At 40.5% G+C, this 24,257-nt stretch overlaps 1 protein-coding gene across 1 annotated transcript in view; it reads left to right on the top strand.

Annotated features, from left to right (window-relative positions):
* rgs12a (regulator of G protein signaling 12a) overlaps nt 1-10,682 on the top strand; it is a 32,597-nt gene extending 21,915 nt beyond the window's left edge. The window contains exons 7-17 of the mRNA XM_030779124.1: nt 105-284; nt 591-735; nt 1,384-1,475; nt 1,866-2,063; nt 2,365-2,438; nt 2,657-2,783; nt 3,799-3,895; nt 4,589-4,644; nt 5,497-5,611; nt 6,316-6,750; nt 10,381-10,682. Of these exons, the coding sequence (XP_030634984.1) occupies nt 105-284; nt 591-735; nt 1,384-1,475; nt 1,866-2,063; nt 2,365-2,438; nt 2,657-2,783; nt 3,799-3,895; nt 4,589-4,644; nt 5,497-5,611; nt 6,316-6,750; nt 10,381-10,682 (1,821 nt within the window). The remainder of the gene's footprint in view (nt 1-104; nt 285-590; nt 736-1,383; nt 1,476-1,865; nt 2,064-2,364; nt 2,439-2,656; nt 2,784-3,798; nt 3,896-4,588; nt 4,645-5,496; nt 5,612-6,315; nt 6,751-10,380) is intronic.
* Nucleotides 10,683-24,257: the final 13,575 nt, after the last annotated feature.

Genomic DNA, 24,257 nt, shown 5'->3' with positions numbered 1-24,257 from the left:
CATTTGGCATTTCTACACATTATGATTAACAGTCCTTCCACATATAAAAGCTATTACATATAACCTCCATATAATTGTTTATCTCTCTCTCTGTCTCTATGTAGATCTTTAATTTGATGAAGTTTGACAGTTACTCCAGGTTTCTGAAGTCCACTTTATACCAGGAATGCATCTTGGCAGAGGTGGAGGGGCAGCCTCTCCCTGACCCCTACCAGGTGCCCTGTAGTCCCGCCCCTTCCAAACACAGCTTCAACTCAGACCGCTCCAACGCCACACCGAGAAAGGTACCACTGTCATCGCAGTGATAGGAGCAGGAAACGTATCCATACAATCCAGACATTAAAAAGAAAAAAAAAGTTAAAATTTGAATCCAAACTGTATAAAGTCTATTATATAAATACATCTGCATATCTGCCACTGTCTGCTGTTCAACCACACGTGTTAAACCTGATGTGTAAGAAATGACGTTCCAGCCACAGCCTGTGAGTTATACAAAGCGATTATACTTTACTCCAACACTGTGCCTGTTCTTCATTATGGGTTTTCTGTTCATTTTATTTGTTGTTTGTTTTTGTTCTTTTTTTTTGCAGGAGGCCAGAAAGCCCAGACCAGTAATGTCAAGTGAAGACATCAGAGATGATCGATCGGATAAGAAAAGCGGAATTTTTTCCTGGTACCGAAACCGGAGCTTTGGGAAGGGACCAAAGAAAAGGGAAATTGGAGATTACATTTATGGTGAGACCACCCCCTCAAAAAAGTTCACCCATCATACTGAAACTGGCCTGCACTGTGAAATATACAGTAAATGGACGATGAGAAATGTCTACTTAGGGGTAAATGAAACTGAGGTGATGTGAATGCTGGTTATGAACTGTTAATTCAGTAAGTATTGATGTGATATAATTCACTGTTATAAACTGTCTGGTTTGGTAGATGTACGTGTGGTTTGATAGGCTGTAAATAGGGTGTTCATTGGATTTGATATGATGTAGTGGTGTGTACATAGCTGTTTTGATGTCTTTGCTGGATGTGATGTGCTGTGATGATGTTATGTTGGCGATGATGGCTTACTGGCTCTGATAAGATATAACTGGATATGACTGGAGCATACACAGAGCCCTTTGTTGTGATTGGCTACAGAACATACCTTTGCGGAATCTTATTTGACATGATTGGATACAGGTGATTTGCAAACTGGGTCCCACTGGATGTGATTGGGTATGAGTGGTTTATTGAGTGGATCTGATTCGATGTGATGGGGTATGAGTAGTGTGCTGAATTGATCTCATTTAATGGGACTGGATACAAATAATTTACTGAATGGATCCGACTGGATGTGATTGGGTATCAGTGGTGTGCTGACTGGTTTTTGGTGTATTTCAGCTGGCTCTAATGGGAGACGTGAGTCTCAGGGATCAGTGTCGTCCGGTGCCAGTCAGGAACTGAACACAACTTTTTCAGGGGGCAGGAGTGAGGTAAGAGACACTGCACCACACCCCTCACGCAGTGCTCAATTATCCACAAAGTGACTTAACAAAAAAAAGAACAACCTTTGAACACTGTTAGCGAGTGTGAGCTGGTCTTCCAGTCACACTAAGTCTCTTTAACTCCTGCATAACTTTATCCTAAACACTCCAGTCATTTTGTCAGGTGAGACATAATTGTTTTAACTTTAGTAGAGTACTGATTCAGTACTTACTATCACTCTATTGTTTATCATTACTCTGGTTGATCTGAAATGCTGATTTTGCAAAATTTGTGCTAAGAAACCAGTAGAAAACCATTGGTTCAGTATGAGCAGCTGACCTGTGGCCGGTGGGATGATGGGAGTGAATTGAGTCTAGACTGTGGTTGTGCTTTGTCAGAGTGACTTCAGGAACTCGATGGGGATGTGGGAGAGGGAGAGGGGCTGTAGGCAGTGTATGGTCACACTGCCCGATGGCTCCACCTGCCCCATGGCACTGCGACAGGGCGCCAGCATCCGACAGGTACTGCTAGAGCTTTGCCAAAAACAGCGCATCAACCTGGCAGCCGTCGACCTCTTTCTCATCGGAGGTGAAAAGGTAGAGAGATGCTTTTCTCTCTCTCTCTCTCTCTCTCTCTCTCTCTCTCTCACTGTTTCTCTCACTTTGTCTCTCTGTTTTTCCCACTCCCTCTGTTTTTCTGAATGTCCCCCTCCTACCTCTCTCTCTTTCTCACTCCCTCTGTTTTTCTGAATGTCTCCCTCCTACCTCTCTCTCTCTCTATCCCTCTCTTCTCCAGAGAGTTACTCAGACCTAAAAATGTGTTTCCTACTTTATCAATGTCTTCAGAAACACAGACCTGACTGCCATGTTTGTCTGTGGGTTGTCTTTTATTTTTAAGCCCTTGGTGCTGGATCAGGACAGTTTGACTTTAAGCTCACGGGACCTGAGGCTGGAGAAACGGACTTTGTTCAGGTTAATCCCCTTTTCATTCATACCCACTCTGTGTCTTTTCACCCAAACAGCACATAACAGTAGCATATTCCTTCTCCAAAAAAACCCACAAGGCTTTCACTAAACATAGACCAAACATGGTCCTTTTTCTTTCCCCTTTGTTTTTCTTCGTTCTCTTTGTTTTTTTTCTTTTTCATCTGAGTGTATAACTAACGTTTTGTCTGTTTTTCTATTTTCAGACTGGATCTGGTGCCCATTAACCGTTCTGTGGGTTTGAAAGCCAAACCAACCAAGCCCGTCACTGAGGTTCTGCGTCCTGTGGTCGCCAAGTACGGCCTCCGCCTTAGCGACCTGGTGGCCAGAATAGTAAGGCTTCTGTCGCCATGACAACATCTGTGCCTCTTCCTTCACCACACCCTTTAAACGTTGTCTCCCCCCCCGCCCCCCAAAAAACAAGGGCGTGGCCGGTCAGTTTACAGACATTACCTCAGAGTGTGGGTCAAAAGCTCAGATCCCTAACATACGATATGCAATTTTACACGCCGTCCAGTGCACCTGGGCCCTATTTCAGAAAGTGGGTTTAGTGCAAACTCAGAGTTGGTTTACTCAGAGTAAGTACTAAATCTCCTAACAGAAGAGCCCTATGGCTTTGTTCTGCTAGGAGAATGAAGCCATAGGGATCTTCTATTGAAACAGGGCGCTGGACAAAGATCCTTGCAGAGGCAGCAGGTCAAGCCGCACCCGTGTTTAAATAGCGACGATGTCATAGGGTGTGAGGTATGGAAAGGCATGAAAAGAATTCTAGCACGTCTTTTGCACTCAGACGTTCAGGGGATTGTCTACGTTTTCCAACTCTGCTGTCTGCTGGTTTTGTTTTGTTTTGTTTTGTTTTTTTATTATAACTGAGAAACCCCCTCTTGGAAATGACTGCAGGACCAAAATAAAAAATGACCTCAGCATGACACAAGACTCAACACAGCGAGTTGAGTTTATTTTGGTACTGTGGCTTTCCAAAGCTGCTGCTTGTATCACAGAGCACTTGAATTGGGCGGTTAGCCCTGCGGCCACATCTAGCATGAGCGAGGAACCTTTGTAGCCTGAGCTGTGCTCCAGATGCTATTGATAGCATAAAGCTGTGTTGAGCAGAGGACAGAAATGTCCTAACTGTAGCCATACTAACTGATGAGCTGGCGTCCACTGTAAGTGATCAAGAGTCTCCTTTGAGACGAGGAGAAGGTGCTAATGGCAGTGTGGTGGTTGGTGGTGGTTGGTGGGACGACTAAGGATGATGAGAATTGTAACATGGTACTGTTTTGGGCAGTTTGGAGGGAGAACAGGGGTCAGAGGTCATGTTAAAGGTGACATTGTTGTCTCTTGACAGAGTGGGGAGGCAGAGGTGCTTGACTTGGGCGTTCCAATTTCAAACCTTGATGGCCTGCGTGTGGTCCTGGAAAACGCTGACCCTAACTCTGTAAAAGGTATATACATACACACACTCACACATACACACACAAACACAAACACACACACACACCACCGCCATGAACAACAAAGACAACAAGTAAAACAACATCTACACATGCTCTGTTACACACGCAATCCTGAATTCTGTATTTATCAAAATAACAACTCGGTTTATCTTTAAGTTTACTGACATAACCTCTCCCGTTCAAACCGGGCCAAGAGAAAAATGGCAGTGTCGTTCGTGTGTTTTCTCAGAGCGGACACACACTCTCTCATGTGTGTGATCTCAGAGTAGACACACACTCTCTCATGTGTGTGTTCTCAGAGTAGACACACACTCTCTCATGTGTGTGTTCTCAGAGTAGACACACACTCTCTCATGTGTGTGATCTCAGAGTAGACACACACTCTCTCATGTGTGTGTTCTCAGAGTACACACACACTCTCTCATGTGTGTGTTCTCAGAGTAGACACACACTCTCTCATGTGTGTGTTCTGAGAAGACCCAGTGACACTGTGACCCAGTGGCACTGACAGGAATGTGTTCCCATCCAGTAATGTAACACGGGCCATGTCAAATATACAGACACGCTACTGGCTTCTCTCTCTGTGTTTGTGTGCATGTGTGTGTAAACCACCTGATTTTTCTGTCTCTGGTAGAGAAAGGTCATGTTTGGTAAAAGCTTTTTTATCACATCTCTCGTCAGACAAGTCAAAGAAAACACACGGGGCATCATTGAGTAATCGGAGTTTCTCCATACCGGTAAGACTGAATCTTTTGTACACTTTGCATGTCTTCACGCATGGTTTAATGTGTCAAAAACATTCACTATCACCTGAACCTTCCCCTGTCTGGGCTTGGCCGTGTTCACCCTCACAGAGTGTCTCATACAGAGCTTTGCCAACAAAATCAGTTTTGTCAAACTCTATGTTGTTTTACGGGTTGTGAGTTTATAATGATGTAGGTAAGTTGCATAATTATGTACGATTCATTGCAATAGATACCTACTGCAGTACCTTTACTACCACACCTAGTGGTTTCTTACTAAGTTAAGACAATACTTAAATTACGTCTGTTGATTTCTTTTGAACCTCAAAGTTACTGCAAGCTGAAGCCAGTCAAATAGAATCAATTAAAGAACCCGTAAAAAGGATTTTTTAGCGTGTGTTTGTATGTGTGTGTATATATATACATGTAGACATATGTGTATAGACATATAGACATAGATATCTTTCATGTTAAATGGCTCAACTTTTCATTAATGGTTGATGCCCCTGCGTGGTTGGCTGTGTTAACAGAGTGACGGAGATTATGTTGACTGTTGACAGAGAGCATGTCTGTGTGGTGCACACGATGAACAAAACTCATCCTCCTTCTTTCTGCTGCTCTCTTGCTTGTCTGTGTGCTCTCTTGCTTGTCTGTGTGCTTGTGTTTGCTTGTGTGTGTGTGTGTTTGTGTGTGTGTGTGCCTGCATAACATTAACTGCTAACAAATACTCGGCACCTTCTCCCAACACACACACACACACACTCTGTCCTTCTGTCTGGATCTGTCTCTCTCTAACACACTCACACTTTCATAAACACATGTATGTTGTGATTGTTGCATTGCTAGGGAGACGACAGGTTGCCAGGGAAGCCTGTGAGAGGGGAAAACGGGGAGAAACATTCCACTCCAGATGCGTCAGACAAGATAAAAACCAAAAAGAAACATTTAGAGGAAGCGGAAGGTAACGGTGCAGATCCCGATTTGCTTTGCCTGTGCGTTTACAATGTGTGGTGATGACACGTGGGGCACGTGAGCGGAGCTGACTGGCTTTTCTGGTGTTTTTTGTTGGGGTTTCTTTCCCTGTCCTTGCTCTGTATCTGTCTGTGAGTCTGAGGGAGTCCACTAATCTCACTCACTACATCCACTGAGACATGAAACGCCCTCCTGGGATTCTCCACCACAGTTTAAAACTGTGTCACAAACAGTTTCACAACAAACATTACCATCCATCCCAACCTGACACTGAGAAATGTATGCGATACTGAGGGAAAGTGTGGGGAAGTGTCATTTCAGACGCGTCAGACCATATTTAAATGAATAGAGATATATGTATTTAGGTATATGTCTACAGATATATGTATAGAAACAGTAGATACGTTTAAATGAATATAAGTGTATGTATGGAAATAGTAGACATATTTAAATGAATATAGGTATACGTATAGAAACTGTAGACATATTTAAATGCATAGAGGTATATGTATTTAGGTATACGTATAGATGTTTATGTATAGAAACAGTTGTGGAGCTATAGCATTATGCTGCCATGTGAAAAGTATGCCTATTCCACAAAAACTTGTTGACTTTATTGCTGTGTTACTGACAGGAGATGTTTGTGTGTTTGTATGTGTCTGTGTGTGTGTGTGTGTGTTTGTCCTGTTACAGAGCTGTTTGAGCTCTTAAGCCGTGCCCAGAGCAGTCGAGCAGACGATCAGAGGGGTATACTGAGGAAAGAAGACCTGGTGCTGCCTGATTTCCTGCGTCTCAACTCTGACACCCCCACCTGCTCCACCCCTAGCTCCACCAAACCCGGCCATGCTAACCCACACCCCAACGGCCTTCCCGCGGGTGGCCCCAAACCCACGCCCACTGACTTTGGCGCCCCCATGTCCCCCATAGCACGCTCGGCTGGCTCCTGGGCACCGGGACAGGAGAGTCTGACTGACCTCACACTTGTCGGAGAGGGGGACATCACCAGCCCAAACTCTACCCTCCTGCCGTTGCCTCCCTCCCCCGGCCCAGCGGACCCTCACGAGGGCAGTCTGGCCGAGGCGAACTTCACCCCTCCGCCGCCCTGCATCTCCAACCATGACTCCTCAGGTATTTTACCAACGTGACTAACCGTCTGTGCACTGGTGTGTGTGTTCAGCGTGTGTGTTTGGTGGATTGGCTGTAGCGTGCTGACCGATACCAAGCCCTGACTATGACTTTGATTTTTGCAATAGTGACTGAAATGCACTTTATCTTTCACTGAGGAAGACTACACCTTCATTTCACTCTTCCTCTGTGTTCCAAACATCATGCCATTTTTCCCATTGTTTTCAGATGACTTCACTCAGACGCAAAGACAAATTCACATGTAAATAGTCACACATATGTTTCATAAATGGTTGTCTTTTGTTTTTTTTTCCAAGTTAAATCATAGAAATTTGTGAGCATAAGTTCATCATTTTGTGCTGCTGTGCGAACACAATGTTGATTTAGAAAAGAGGAAAACATTCCAGATTATTCCCCAGTTTTTACACACTTCACAGGCCTGTCAGAGTAACCCCATCCAAACTGATCAGATTTACAGGATGTTTTTGAAGGTGTAATGGATGCCTAGATTTTATTTCAGAACTTTCTCAGATAAAAAAGACCTGGTGGCAGGAGAGTTAAACATTTTTTAAAAAGTAAATAAGAAAAATAAAAAGCATGTTTAAAGCCTAGAATTTTCCAGAAATGAAAGATGTATCCTTTACACACACATACAAAAAAACACATTTCCTGAATCTGGAGTGTAGGTAAAATTAAGATTTTAAATTTGTAGTTAAAATTTAATATGTTGTTGATAATTTAACCTTCTTGTACTTTGCCTTTGCGTTTAGAAGCTCTCTGTCTTTGTCCAGTCATCTCATGAAATGCAATTCAACAGTGTCGTAACCGTCCAGCTTGACTTTGAATTTTATAGTCTTGTGAAATCCCAAAACCAGTATCTTGCCTTTTCAGAAAAGAAAAAAAGAAAGGAAGAAAAAAAGTAGAAATGTAATTGTAACTGTGTAATGAATTACTGCTAAGTGTAATCACATTACACTTTCCTCATTGTTGAATTGCGAACCATCTCTCTTCCTCTGTAGATACTGACTGTAGATGATGTGAGTTGATTGTATTTGTGCAGTGATTAGAGCTAATAAACTGTAGTGAAATCACACTCTGTGCTTGTCTGTGACCTTGAATGACCCATTAATCAGTTACTTCTCTCTCATTCCTCCTTTTCTTCTTTCTTTACCATTCTGACCTTGTCTTTTGCATGGTTTGTAAATCCTTTCTGATCATCATCGAACAGCTGATACCTGAAAATATAAAAGAGAACCACTTGAAATTTCATAATGGATAATCTGTCATCAGATGTGTGTATAGAAACTCATTCAGAACCATAATCACATCCTTTAATTACGCAATATCATCTGTAAAGGGGAGCTGGAGCAATCATTGCTCTTTCCAGGGCAGCTGGTCTTAAGAGGCAAGCTTTGAAGCTGAATTAAACTTGATTTATCATACGAATTTTAATCAAAATGTGGTTGAACATACAACTTAATTCTGACGTCTGTTTTTGTTAGGAAAACATTAATCTACATTAGTCTAAATTGCACTCTGAATGGAGGTTCTCCATTCACAACTCAGGTTAATCATAGACTGGTCTTACTGTTTATGATGAAGCTCAGTCTTTGTTGTGTTATGTCAGGCATGCTTTGTAAACTTTTACACACACACACACGTCTTAAGAGAGAACATGTCATATATTCTGTGACATGTTATCTATGTAGGAGCATAAATAAGGACTCCTTGTGGATTTTTTTAACAAACATTTTAACACAAATATTTTCAAATTTTAATACTTTAAATACTTCAAATTTCTTAACATTTTAACACATAAATACTTAACTGAGAATGCCAATAATTCATGTATACATGTTTATAACATGGAAAAAAGTCTTCTCACTGAAAATCAAACACTTCCACTGCTGGTGTCTTACTGCCACATAGAGGTCGTCTCATGAATAAGGTTTGTGTAGCAGTGGAGATGAGGACATTCAGTGTTCCCTGACAAAAGAGCAGGTTTGGGTAAGAATAAACCCAAGTTATGATAATGAGAAAATAAAATATCTTGATATTAAGATATCTTGCGAGATCTCCTGAATGATTATGCTGTGTATGACACTGTGATGGAACCAGATCCTGAGTCTCCGGGTACTGGACTTTTTGATGACGTCATACACAAGCACGCCCGGGTCTAAGTGTCCACTGGTTCCCACTATATGAGTTGACCTATTTGTATCAGTGTGGAGGTCCTTATAGTCCCAGTTAAGGTTTATTCTAGTTTTCGAAAGGGGGCATAAATGTTCTTCTCACATTAAATGTAATCAGCTTGTTTCGATATTAGCCTAACTAGTCTGAACATCTATTCACATGAGTACTGATAAAGGTGACTACCACACATGCCTGTCAGGGTCAAATCTGAAAGGAGACAGGTAACAGGAATTAATCAGTTTATCTTTAAGATAAAAAAAAACGTAAATCATGTTATGGCTGCCTTCTGGCAAAGATTCACAATCCAAATAGATGTGACGTGTTGAATAAATAGTAGTCCTATGTTTTATTCAATTACGTCTGATTATTTCAATATTACATTAACGTCTCACAGGTGTTATTTTCAGGCCCATCTGCTGAGATACTTATCTTGTCTGTATACTTATTGTGCCAAATACCATGTTTTGATTGACTGCTGATGGAAATAATATTGGAGTACACACATACACACACACACACACATATATATGTATGTATATGCATATGTATATATGTACACACACACACAGATCTGAAGAAGCATAAGTGTATTTGTATGGCCTGTGCTGCTAGGTTAACTGCATATTACACACCTCATTATGTGTTCACTTCATTTTCATTACATATGCACATTTCACAGGCATTGTCATTCAGACACAGAGGAACAAGAAAAGTAAAACAGTTAAGTTTTAATAGCTTTGTTTACCAAATTAGATCATATTAAGTTACTTCTGTAAATCAAGTGTGTCAGTGCTTTCCACTTCTAATACATTTTTAACACTGAGCATTGTGAGCTGCAGGGGTATATGAGGCCAGGATTTAACCAGTACAAATTCGGCCTTCCTTACTGTAATGTTTCCAAATACAAAGATACCTAGATGAACATCTGGAAATTCATTACAACCACTGATCTGCATCGAGTCAATGTATCGAACTACTTTTGTATGAGTTGAGGATGTATGGGAAAAAGTAATCCACTAACTGTCACATCTTCATACACTCCGTGACTTTGACTCTTTTAGTTCATGAAAATAGGCTTATTGTGAGGATAAGAATAGAAAGGTTTTGACATGACACTTCTAACACAGGTTTAACGGTCGAATCCTTTTGTCGATAAACCAGCACCTAAAATAACTGGCCTAGCATGTTAAAACGAACAAACAACAACAACAAAAAAAACAAGTTTATTTAGAGCCAAATATCACTATTTATAGTCTCAAAGGGCTTGTCCATAACAAAGTAAAATCAAAATTATATTATCCATAAGTTGGAGAAAATAGATAAAGGCAATTTGGAAGATGGTCGCTTTGACAAACAAATGTGTGGAAACTTTGAACGCTCTTGTCTCCTCCCTGACTGTTTCTTTCCCAGTTTTTCACAATTAGCATTTCTCCCCCTCAGGTACGGAGAAGGTAGACCCAGAACTTACGTCAAACTCTGATCGGCAACTGCTGCTTTGTCCTGCCTCAGCAGCTGAGGACAGCCCTCACCTGCTGGACAACAGCATTGGTGTAGAGGGGGTAAGACTGGAGGAGAACCCAGAGCTGAGCCTCAGTTTTGAGGGCTACGTTGCTGAGCTCCGTCAATGCCAGAGTCGGATGCAGAACGGCCGAAAACCTGTAGGTGACGCCAACGGTCTCCAAGGCAGCCAATCAGAGGTAGAGGAGAGCGGCGCAAGAATCTATCAAGCCACGTTCGTTTGAACGCGTATTGTACAGTTGTTTCTTTTTTTGAACAGAGCATTGGGACAGAAGGACACAAATGGACAAAAGCAGCACATTTTGTCCAAGTACACCTGTATATATTCACTTAAATCGAAACGGGGACCAGAGAAAAACTTCATATTGTGCGCATTAATTTTGTAATGTGGAAAAAAAGAAGAATATTTTTTAATAAACTAAAAAAGTGACTGTCTTAGACTTGGGTAATTTGTTTAAACAGGACCAGTGCTGTTAATTGCGTCTTTTTTTCCAATAGTAAAGTGGAACCTGAAAGCAATACATTTGTTGTGTTCAACTGAACGTTCCACATAAAATGTGTCAAGGTTTAAAGGGATTGTACTTGAAAAATGCACTTCAGCTAATTACTTTATGTAAATGAAACATTCGAAACTGGCAGCCTGTTAGATCTCTTCATTGTTTTTGGAAATGCAGATCGTATTTCACTGCGGCGCGAAATGTCATGACCCTGAAAAGAATGCACTCCAAATGAAAACAATAAATCATGTAAATTTTGTTTGAAGCGTGCATTTTTTTTTCTTTTTGTAATTGTGGTACGAACAGTAAGCACATATTAAAAACACACGAATGCACTGATCTCATGTATTCCCTTTCGAACAGATCTTCAGACATATAAAATGTTTCCATGTTCAACCAATTTATTAGGGGTTCAAGCAGCGAAGCTGAACCCTATTGTGTTTGTTCTGATTTCTATTTTTCTGCCTTAAAAGCGTTTGTATGTGTTAGAGCAACCAAACTTGGCAACTAGGTTCCTATGGTCACCCACTACCCAAGTCATAAAAAAACACCCCGATTTTGGCCACATGGTGGTGTTATAGCAAGTGCCACCATGTGGCCAATCGTAACATACCAAGTGTTTCATACCAACATTCCATTTTGGAAGTTTGTATAATTTTTCACACTTACAGAAAATAAAAATGTAACACACAACAGTATCTACTTATATGGCTACCACTTAGTCATACCTCCTGGATCACCAAGTCTTTCAGTTTTCCAAGCGATTTTGTGCAGCTGACTCCTGCATCTTGCACGCAGGAATTAGTCAAAGAATATGGCTGCCATGAGCCAATCAAATTAACTGGCGTGGTCACTGCTATAATTGCAGGTACTTCAGCTTTGTAATGTGATGACCAATTTTCATGAAAATTCTTGGCTACAGTGAGACGAAGAACATGGCTGTTGAATTTTTCTATTTTGTCTGATGTTTGCACTTTTGGAAGGATTCTTATATATTGCGTATGGTACAATGAAGTTACACAACATTTTTGTAGTTCCTTATCGACCCTGTTGCTACATTCCAGACGTTTACACCAAGATCAACATTCACTGACCCAGGCACATAGACTCAGGTCACCTTTCACTCACCTGAGGTGATAAAAATCATTTGGGTTCTTCTAACGGCTAACATTTTTGCATAATACTTATATTTCACAGTGGCAAACATTTGACCTATTTAATATTTACACTACCTGTCACATTTACATAAGAACTGATATCTATAGGACATTAGGCTTAAGGTGACCACATTTGGTGTAAATCCATGAATGTGTGGCACTATAGCACAGATATGGCCATATCTCCCAAACCAATTCCCTAATAAAGTTTGAATGTTCTATACTGCATTTTGGTCAAAGGTCCTGATAAAGTCTTTAAGGACAAGTTTATGACTCAGAAACAATGGCAGCCTAAGGACCTAAGACTAAAATGTGGGTAACTGGATGCTTAGATGTCTTATTTTTGCATAGGGTCAATTAAAACAATCATGAAAAGAAAGGGAGAGATATCAGACTTCTTTTTAAAGAAGAACAAACAGGTAGATCAGGTGCAAACAGACCCTAGCCTTTGCATCACCTCCCAGACCTCGGAGCAGCTCCATACCTGAGGCTAGTCGAAGCCATTAGGTCAGCATCTACCAGGCAGTCAGTCACATGCCCAGTTCAGAATTTAAGTTTAGCTTCAACTTGTAACAACAGATGATTTTGTCAGATTAAGCCTCACTTTAAAATGTTGGCCATTGATTCATGTGTGTTCTTGTTTTGAAAGCTGTGGCATTCTTATTGTGATTACACACTAATGGTTCTTGTGTTATTTTAATGTAATAGATTTATAATGAGATGACACAGAGACCTCTGGCTCTGAACCAGACAGTGAGCCAGAGCTGCCAGGAGATGTCATCAAGCCCCTCCCAACTGCATCAAGCACCAGATATACTGTTCCAAAAGGACCCAGTGGTAGGCCCATGCTTTAAAACTACACATTTTCATTAGCAGCTATTAGTATCTAATCTTGTGGATCCCTTAATTATACATTTCCATACAGATATGACACGTTATTTAACGCGTATCCCAGACATTTCATGATCCAGAGAAGAGGGTCCTGTACAGTCGTGTCTCAGCATGGTACTAGGAAAAGGGCTTTCAGCAGCTCCTTGGATAAGAACAGTTCATGGCTTGAATATTATGTTTCGACTTATTGTTTTGCCTGCTGACATTTTTCTCTACCCAATACACCTGAATCTGGCTTCACATCACAGTCAGGCTTTTGTAACTGGAAAAAGGCGCTGTTTAAAGATTCTAGGTTTACGCCTCATTTGAAGGCAGAGCATCATATCAATGCTATGTATGCTTGGAATCAGCATAAAAGGGTCATTGACAGCAACTCATTGATGTTAGATGTCGTAAATGAGGACCGGAAAAGGAAAGTGGAGGAAATCCGTACTTACATAAAACAATTGCAGATGTGCTCCTATTAACTGCCACTTAAACTAGAGCGCAGAGAGGTCATCGAGGGTCTGATGACTCTCATAGAAGAGGTCCTTGCACAGTCAACCCTGACTGGGAAGTCTGGGAAAGGGGGGCCCCCAAAAAGAAATGGCCAAAAAAGGAACATAATGTGTAGTGTGTGTGTTTGTTTCGGGAGTGGAAGTGGGCGGTGATGCAATAAACAGGAATACACTTTTTTTTTATTATTCTTCAGTATTCTTCAATGAGAAGCCTGGTCAGTTTGTTATGTTTTGTCTAGGCATTTGTCTTAATCAGAGGTGCTGAAATCCACTATGTACCAAATCTATCCAATACGTCCAGTGCATACTAGAGCAACTCAGAAAATCAAACAACTTGTAAGGCTGTGAGGCTAATTTTAGCTACCATCAGTAAGCTAAAAGGAATGTGAGGCTACTTTTGATATCAATACTGGTTGTTAAAAAAAAAAGAGAGAGAAGGATGTGATTAGTGGAGAGAGAGAGAGAGAGAGAGAGAGAAGGATGTGATTAGTGAAGAGAGAAAGAGAGGAGAAGAGGGAGTGGGAGTTGATTTTAAAGTTTTATAATTGATCCTAATAAAGTTTATGTGCCGTGGATGAACGAACTGAGCCAACTGTTTCTTGTCCATATTAAGACAGTGGTTTCTCTGCTGTATCTCACACTCTCCCACGCCTTGGAGTAATTTAGAAAACCCACAGCTTTGGGTAGCCAGTAAACTTAAAGATAGCGTCCACTGAGAGTTCACTGAATAAAAGACAACAGGTGGCATTTTTATATAATTAACCCTGAAACCTTTTGGGTATGTGGAATATTCTTTGAAGACATGCCAAATGCTTGACTTTTTTCACTTCAAGTTTTATCGTCTTTGAAAAGCAATTTAATGTCAGGCATAATCTGAGAGTATGCACAGGAGGTTTATTTGTAGTGAAACAATGCAAAGGGATGTTTGTATTAGTGCTGAATAATCTGCAAGAGGCCAAACTTCTGAGCCGCTCTGCTCTTTCATTCCTTGGGTCTGTTTTTCTCAGGAAATGCTGAGGTGGAATAGTAGGTCTGAGGAGGCCTGGCTTGTCTGACAGGCTATTATGAAAGATGTGAGGATGTGTTATAATCTGACACCCTGTTATGAAAGATGTGAGGATGTGTTATAATCTGACACCCTGTTATGAGAGATGTGAGGATGTGTTATAATCTGACTGATCCTGTCTTAAAGGCTGATGTTGAAGATTTTGGATTGTGTCCTTTCCGTGAGGATGAATGTGAACACCAAGAGCATTGTTTCGTAACATTTTCTTCGAATTTTCTTCAAAAGCTTTGAATATTTCCCATGATATCAACCCATGTCCAGCATTTCACACTCTTCTAAAATATGATGTGATCTCAAGATGACATGAGCAAAGTAATGTATATTATTGTGTTTATGAAAAATAAACAGTGAATATTTAATACTATTATGTTTACGAAAAATAAATGTGTAATAGTTCAAGTTCAAGTTTATCTGGAGCCCAAATTAAACACTAATTAAAGTCTCAAAGGGCTTTACATGTCCACAACAAAATAAATACATTGTAATATTAAGACAACTGACCACTGTTGAATGAAGTTCTACTTAATGTTCAAATGACTGCAAGAAATGCAGAAATGCCCTTTCATAAATTCACTGAATTTGCCTGCTAGCTAACTTGTCCCCCCCCCCCACACACACACGCATACTTCAAAGAAACTATCACTATTATTGTTATTAGCAGTAGTAGTAACTGTAGTACTAGTATTATGATGGTATTATTGTCAGTATTGTTGTTATCCTTATTAGTATTATGGTCATCAATGTTGTTATTATTATTATTACTGTTTCCATATTATAATTATTGGCGTTGCTTCCCCCATCACAGCGTCAGTCCTTTGTCTTGTCCCACATATAGTTGTTTTTTTTTTTTTTTGTTTGTTTTTTTTGGTTTTTTTACTTTTCTTCTTTTTCCCTCACTCCCTTATTACCTTTCATTGATTTTGTCCTTCTGTCTGTCTCCTTGTCTACCTGTTCACCAGTTTGTCTGTCATTCTGCGGTATGTCACCTGTCTGTCTGCATGTTTGTTCGTTTGCCTGTCCACCTGTCTCCTCTGTACACAATACAATTTATAAGAAGAAACAAGAGAAAAAAAAAAAAAAAAAAAGAGAGAGAGAGAGAAAAGTACGATGTGACTCCCATGTTGGAGGGGTGGTGGCGGGCTTAAAAAAAAAGAAAAAAAAAAAAGAAATGCAGATCATACAAACATATGGAAATATATGGAAATCAATATAAAGTATATAAATGACTGTGTATTATAGAAAATAATGAATTCTAAAGAGCAAAACTGGTAGTATGGAGTCTCAAAAGATGCTGGTAGATGTTTTCGTTGTTCTTGATCTTTTTGCTCGTCTACAGCAGCAGAAAAAAATCTCCCACCACCTTCTTTTCTTTTTCAGGGCTGGGGAAAAACAGGGAGTAATTTCAGAATGAGTGAAAGCTTCATCTAATCAAGCACACTGGAGGGTAATGACAAGATATCAGAATATATGAGTGAACAGCAGTTGGACTAAAGTATGACTTAGAAACTCTCTACGATATTTCAAATAGTCTCACATATAAAACGTAAATTTTGAAAACTTACCACTTTGCTCAGCATCTCTGTCTGTCATCTGTTAAACACACAAAACCAGACGAGCATTTACAGTAAACTGCATTATATCTATGACAAATGCTGCCTTTGAGTGTGTAATCATTCTGATAAATGTTGGGTTGGATTCTTTCTGAATAAATTACACAATACAGTGTAATATAACACTATAACAATAACTATGCAAAAAGCAATTGACTACATGTTCGTCTCACCAGTTGTTGTTTTTCCTGTTCTGTCAAAGGTCTGTAGAGTTCTGCTCGGTCCTCTTCTTTCTCCTTCTCAGTCAGTACCTCCAGGCTAGTCTTTGGTCTCTGTGTTTGACTGGTGCTCTTCACTCTGACTGCTGGAATGTTGACACTGAATGGGGTACAGTCCCCATCTTTAGTGTCCTTAGAGAAACTGACGACAGGTTTCAAATGATCCACCATGTGTTTGCTCAATATCTTAAATAATTCCAGATTTTCAGACATGTCGTTGCACAAATTATATCTCAAGAAGGGTCCCTCAAATTTATCCAAGCGAGGTATGGTCTTCAGTTCGTCGTTTAAAGAGAATTTAACACGGCAGGCGTAGTCTCTCATGCTCTCTGGGTCTGCCAGCACCTTATCCAGGTTACGGAGGAACACTCTGTTCTTCTGATATTTTGTTAGTCCCTCTTGCAGCAAAACGCATAAGTGTTTGACGAAACTGTCCTCTCGAGATGAGGGCTCAGTGTTTGCCCTGGTGAGATTAAAACGCAAAGCTATACGTAGGACCGTCAGCACGACATCAAGAGGGACAATGCAGTTTTTGATTGCATCATTGTCTGGTAAATCCCTCACATTCGCCGAGTCCTTTTGGCCCTTTATTGGGAGGTTTATACCAGCCATTGCATGTCTGCTGTTCGAAACACTGTGCCCAGGACTAGAAGTCAGCACAGTCTGCTCTCTCTCCACCTCTCCAAATATTCTAGCTCTCGGAAATTGTCTCAGGACAGCTGAAGGGCTGCAGTCCATAGCTAATGGGTTCTCAGTCTCTCCATTAAGCACATCACTGTCGTCTTCATTTCTTAATATCCCAAAGGGAATCCATATGGCATCACTTTTGTGATTACCACGCTCAGCGACTTTTTGCAAGACAACTTCAATCTTAGGCTCTGGGTTAAGATGGTATGCCCTCCTGAATGTGCTAAGAGACCTTATCCAAAGTCCAAATTCGTTGTACATGTCCATTTTCATGGAATCTGGCAATGGTGTGGAGAACAAATATTTCAGCTTCTCCTCCTCCATTTTCTTGGCCAACTCCGGGAAGCACCCATCATCTGAAGGACACTCATATAACTTCAGTATTTCATTGATCACAATGCTCGGCAGGGCGGCAAGCACGTGAGGGTCCTTGGCTGCTACCAAATTTTTTACCTGGATGCTTGTGCCAAAGTTTTTAATTATGGCACTCTGAAGATTCAAGGTGGCTCTGTAAAGGGTCGTAGTTGGTAACGCAGCCTCTTCATTCACCTCAATGTCAGGAATTTTGGACAAAACTCCATGTGTCATCGCGGAGACTCTGACACACAATGCCAAAAGGTCTTGCTTTGGCAACTCCGGAGTGCCTCTTTTGTTGAGGGGATGAAGTTTCAAAAGTAGTCTGGTCACCAAGTTGTCCACCAGTTCACTTTTTACGGTATACTTTGCTGGAAATCGAGTGGACGTGATTATGTTTTGCGTAATTTCATGGTCATACCCCAAAGACTTGTCTGACAGGCAACGGGCAATGGCTTTTGCCGCTAGACGAGCAACATGGTGGACTATGATTCTTGATCGGATTCCGACTTCTGCTTGTTCAAGTCCACTCCATGATCCTATCAAGCCTTCCAGTTCCTTCACTATGCATCTGGCAACCTCAGGGGCAGTAGACAGATCCTGCAAAACACTGGCAGAGTCCTCCACTCCAGTCACTTGGATCCAGGGGAACTTCTTAAACAATGTCTTGGTCTCACCCACAATGGACCACACAAGTGGAGAATCACTGCTTGTGTCTGTGTCGTCTTTTGGCAGGAACAGGACCCGATCAATTATCTTTGCAATGGTGTTTTCACACACTGCAATCTGCCTTGGGATCCATGTGCTCTTGGACGCAAGCCTTTTCAGCCTGAATTCCATGTCATTTAAGGCACTCATAACAATACACTGATCCAAGTACCTTCCCATGGGTGGATCGTTTTGGGCGTCAGTCTCGGGCACCTCGGCAATCTTCAGGAAGACTGCGTTTATGACGTCTTTAACTTCGGCTTTGGAATTCAAGAACATCTCCAGTAGTTTAGTGGTGGGGGATAATCCATTGCATTTACAGAGGTAGTTCAAGATCTCTCTTCTCACCTTCTCGATAACTGCCGATAAGAGTTTCTCAGCGTTCGAGAAGGGATCCTCCAGCTGACTCGAGTCCCTCCTTGACATTTCCATTACTGTGCTGCTAAAGGTAGTCAGGTTAAAAAAGTCCTTCATAGCACCATTGTTCTCTCCAGAAGATGTTCCGGCCTTTATCAGTGAGTTGCAATTGATCAGAGGTGCCATAACTGTCTGCTGCTGAACTGGATCATCTAGTAGGCACTTAGTCATTCTGCTGCGGCTCCATAATATCATGGAGGCCTCTGGTGATTTGGGAGAGACTCCTAGAGAGAGTGCTGAGCATGGCCTATTGTTACTCTGTGCTCTTGGTGAGCTCTTCAAATATAAGAGGGAGAGAAAAAGAAAGCAAAGAGTAGGAGAGAGAGAGAGAAACAGAGAGAGAGGAAGTGATTAGAATACTGGGCTTGAAAATGTTCAAAATAAGTAAACTCGTCTAAAAAAAACACTTACCTCTCCCTGAGACCCAAGTAGAACTGGTGTCAGGATTTCATTGACAAGGGAGTCCAGGGCTGGTCTGAATTTCTCAATCAAGGCCTCCAGCCTCTTCGAGGTCATCTTTAGACAGGAGAGAGATTGCGTTTTCAGAATGTTTTCCAAGTGAGTTCAAATGAGCTAAATATTTGCTGTCACCTAATGCATCATCCAATTGCATCAATATAAAAAGTAGCTGTTTATGGCCATATTACCTTCAAAGTGAATTGCTGAGAGAGGTTTAGGTCCATGCGGACCTCACGAAGCACTTCCTCCTCAATTGCTCCTAGCTTGCATTGGCTTTTAACAACCCACATCTACAGATAGGTTTAACAGAGTGTTCCAGTAAAATGTTGCGCAATGAGGCAAAGTCATGCAGGTACTACTTTCTTATTTCTTTTTATAAAGACATGCTAATTTCCTCATTTAGTACAGTATCTAAGCAAACAAAATGCTTGTACACTTGCAGTAGTACAATATATTTCCACAATTACTTACCAGTTCACTGAGATAGACTATCCTCTTTGCAACGACATCTTGAAATCTTAAAAAAATAAAATACGGCACTTGAATGACTTGTTTAACAAGAGAGTCTATCACTACATCCTTCTGTCTTATCACTACAACAGTCAAGACTACTACAAAGCGAGCTACCAAGAATTTAACAGTAGGTTACTCTCAAAAGGTATGTCTTGTTAGGAAACTGGTGATATTCTATGAAAGAAAAAATCAGAGCATTGCTGAGACATTTTACTATTGATAGCTTCACACTTACTTCTCAGTGAAAGCTGTTTTCCCATGGAAGATGCTCCATTCCTCCAGGGGAGTGGTTGTGATATGTGGTGGCAGGACATTCTCTCTCTGGACCAGAACCTGTTTGAGCAGATCTCGCTGTAATACAGAGGAATCCATTGCGGTCAGTGCAGGGAATAATTTACATTTGGTAAAAAGCAAAGTCATTGAATTTTGACATAGACTTACCTGCTCATTAAATTGGGTCTTTTCCCACGAGGCATTTCTCTTCAAGCCCTCAGAGGCCATACTTCTGACGTTCTGCAAAAAAAAAGAGAAAGAACTAAGATTGGAGACATTAGATGAAAAACTACTGTTCACCTACGTATTATTGCAGTATATTGATATTATTGATACTCAATTGTACATGAACAAATGAATGAACAAATGAATGAATGGATAAACACGCACACACACACCCTCGTGATAATATGATGTTAAAGTTAAAAAGAGAAGTAAAAGTTAAGGTTGTGTGACATTTAATTATTTGATGACGTCGCAGTGTTAGAATCTGATAAATACACTTTTCAAATTAGTTCCATCACGGAAGTAAGACCAAGATAAGTGAATATAATAATAATTATTATAATAATAATAACAACAACAACAATAACAATAATAATAATACGTTAATACGCTTACTTTTGTCAAACGTATCAGAACCGGGGTTGTGAACTGATGCAGGAAATTCTAGAAAAAAGATCAAAGTAATACCACCAAACACAGCGTGTGAAAATGTAAGTTAGTGTTACTTACCAAATGTCTCCCGTGTGGATTCTCAAAATAAAAAGATTTTTAAAATGACTCTTTCAATAAAGCAGACCGTAAGATACAGGTCTGGCGGTCAGTCCGATTAATTTTAACAGCAGCCAATTAAACAATTATTGGTGTAAAGGCGAAGAAATGGACAGTTGTCTGGATTTTCCAAAAACTGTAGAGATTTCGTCAGTTAATAAAGCTAAACCTCAGGTATGCTTAAATAGAAAAACGGCGTGACCGATCAATTGTATTAATAGCCGAAAGGCCCAAGCAGGCCAACGTTGGGACTCAAGGCGAAAATCTGAATAGTCATATGGGTTTTTAAAAATTGTAGGTACAGAGGTGAGTCGAAGAGCTTAAAATTCAGATCTGAAGTCTCGGAGAAAATCGCAAGGTTTTGCTATCTGGAGAGCAGCGTAAAAGCGCTGTGCTTTCGGCAAAATTGTGAACAACTCTGATCAGTGTTTGATTCTGGACATTCTATAGTTACCAGGAGCAGGACAACGTATTGACATGGAGACGCACTTTTCAAAAATTCAGAATTACAGCCCAACCTAATAAACCATCGCAGTATGCGCATATAACACAGTAAAATTCTTTTTTTTTTTGGACAAACTGATGGACACAAGACTTTGTATTATGTGTAAACTACAAAACAAAAACACAGCTGGACTATGACGAGAATGTTTCTTAGTAATAATATATGCACATCGCCACGCTATCGTAATAAACGTACGTTTACGCCAACTACTACGCAGAACTTTATCAATAATCTCCCAGAGTTATCAACTTTGATTGGATCACTGTCACACCCCACAGAACTTGATCAGGCAAGTGAATCCTTAGAGTCAGCGTTCCGCAACACCTTAGATAATGTGGCCCCACTTAAAAGGAAAATAATCAGAGAGAAAAAACTAGCTCCCTGGTATAATGAGCACACACGCACCTTAAAATTTACCACTCGAAAATTAGAACGTAAATGGCGCCAAACTAAATTGGTAGTATTCCAGTTAGTATGGAAGGAGAGCCTCCTGCGCTATAGAAAAGCTCTTAGTGCCACTAGATCAATGTATCTTTCCACCCTAACAGAAGACAACAAAAATAATCCTAGATTTTTATTTAATACTGTATCAAAACTAACTGGGAATAAGGCACACCATTAATACACAGTGGCGACAGCTTCATGAATTTTCTCAATAGCAAAATTGAAAATATCAAACAATTCAAACAATTCAGACTATAAATTTAAAACCAGATAATTTGATAACTAACACTGTAGATAACAAGTATATCAGATCAGCGATTAGAATGTTTTACTCCCCTTCAAAAGACCGAATTAACCTCACTAATTTCTTCATCAAAATCACCAACTGTATTAGATCCCTTACCTACACGTTTCCTCAAACAGGTACTACCAGTAGTCATCGAACCTCTTCTAAAAATAATCAGTTCCTCCCTTAGCACTGGCTATGTACCTAAATCCTTTAAACTGGCAGTTATCAAACCCCTAATTAAAAAACCTGACCTTAACCCCTGTTCGTTGTCCAACTACAGGCCAATATGTAACCTCCCCTTTATCTCCAAGATCCTAGAAAATGCTGTAGCACAGCAGTTATGCTCATACTTACATAGGAATAACATTCATGAAATGTAGCAGTCAGGATTTAGGCGTCATCATGGCACAGAGACAGAACTGGTTAAAGTTGCAAATGACCTATTACTGGCCTCTGATCAGGGTTGTGTCTCCTTGCTTGTGTTGCTTGACCTCAGTGCAGCCTTTGACACAATCGATCATAATATTCTCCTTGATTAGACTAGACTAGATTAGATTAGAGTAGAAAACGTTGTTGGAGTTAAGAGAACGGCCCTCCTATGGTTTAGGTCCTACTTGACTGATCGTTATCAGTTTGTCGATGTAAATGGTGACTTCTCTGCACATACTGAAGTAAAGTTTGGAGTTCTGCAAGGTTCTGTTTTAGGCCCACTGCTTTTTTCTTTATATATGCTACCTCTAGGTAATATTATAAACACGGTATTAGCTTCCACTGCTATGCTGATGACACACAGTTGTATGTCTCTGCGAAGCCAGACGAGAAACACCAGCTTAACAAAATTGAGGAATGTGTAAAGGATATTAGGCACTGGATGCTTACTAACTTCCTCTCACTTAACTCTGAAAAGACAGAAGTACTTAGTAACTCTGGATGGCCTTTCTCTTTCATCATGTGCAGCAGTAAAAGACCTTGGTGTAATTATTGACTCCAGTCTTTCATTTGAAGCTCATGTAGATAACATTACCAGGATAGCCTTCTTTCATCTTAGAAATATTAACAGGATAAGAAATGCATTGTCATTTCAAGATGCTGAAATATTGGTTCATGCTTTCATTACCTCTAGGTTAGACTATTGTATTGCCTTACTTTCTGGATGTTCTAATAGGTGTATAAATAAGCTGCAGTTAGTTCAGAATGCAGCAGCCAGAGTTCTTACTAGAACCAAAAGATATGACCACATCACTCCTATCTTATCCACACTGCACTGGCTCCCAGTCAAATCTTGTATTGATTATAAAATCTTACTGTTAACCTATAGAGCACTAAATGGTCTTGCGCCACAGTACCTGCGCAAACTCCTGGTCTTTTATGATCCACCACGCCTACTTAGATCAAAAGGTGCAGGCTATTTGTTGGTACCTTGAGTTGTGATGGGGACAGAGCCTTCTCTTACAGAGCCCCACAGTTATGGAATAGCCTCCCAATTAATGTTTGAGACTCAGACACAGTCTCTATGTTTAAGTCAAGGCTGAAAACTTATCTGTTTAGCCATAGACGGTATGGGCGAATTCTAATATAGACAGTATATCATGTCAGATAGACAGAAGAGAGGAGGAGGGAAAAAGAGAGAGGTAATGTGATGAAAGAATACTGTAGTTACCGTTGAAGCAGAGAGTTACCAACTTACTTTGGACAAAGGTAACATTCGCTAATTACCGTTGAAGCAGAATGTTACCAGCTTACTTTGGACGAAAGTAACATTCACTAATTTAGTACATAGCTTGAGTTAACGTCAGTTACTCCCACCTTAAATTCATTAGGGAAAGTTGGAAAGACTATTCAGGTGTTTGGGGAATAACCTACAACATAGGTTTGAGAAATACACCTTTTCTTTCAAGGGTGCTGTACAAACTATCAACTGTCTGCCTCGAGAAAGCAGACATACATTTTTTTTGACATCTTAGTCCAGTCAACGTTAGCCCTGCTTGTAATGGTCAACTGAAATGCTTTTCCTTTTCCATCCCCTTTTGTGATGAATAGTTTTAAGCCTTTGCATTTTCATTATTGATTAGTCTTATGTTACCCGCGCTGCGTTGTGATTACCACTGGGCTCAAGCCGGCGACCCTCGGGATGGGAGGCGGGCGTGCTAGCAAGGAGGCTAAAACCCATGGGCGCTTAGATTAGTCGCTAGTATGCTTCTTAAGGTGTCGGGGGAGTGCGGTATACCCACTGCGCAGCACTCTACTCGCTGGCTACCGTTACACCTATATGTACAGCAAACAGCATGCGTTATGCGAGAGAAGTGCTCATTGAACACATGTTTCGTGCATGAATGCTAAGTGTAATTATAAGTACACTTATGGCACCCTCAAGAATCCTTTTTGGTAAGAGGGTGCTATATGGAACCTCTATGGTTTCATATGGCACCCATGAGAACCT

Source organism: Chanos chanos, chromosome 7 (assembly GCF_902362185.1).
Source record: "Chanos chanos chromosome 7, fChaCha1.1, whole genome shotgun sequence".
Lineage (NCBI taxonomy): Eukaryota > Metazoa > Chordata > Actinopteri > Gonorynchiformes > Chanidae > Chanos > Chanos chanos.
The sequence above is the reverse complement of the archived record's forward strand: the minus strand, read 5'-3'. Positions and strand labels throughout refer to the sequence as shown.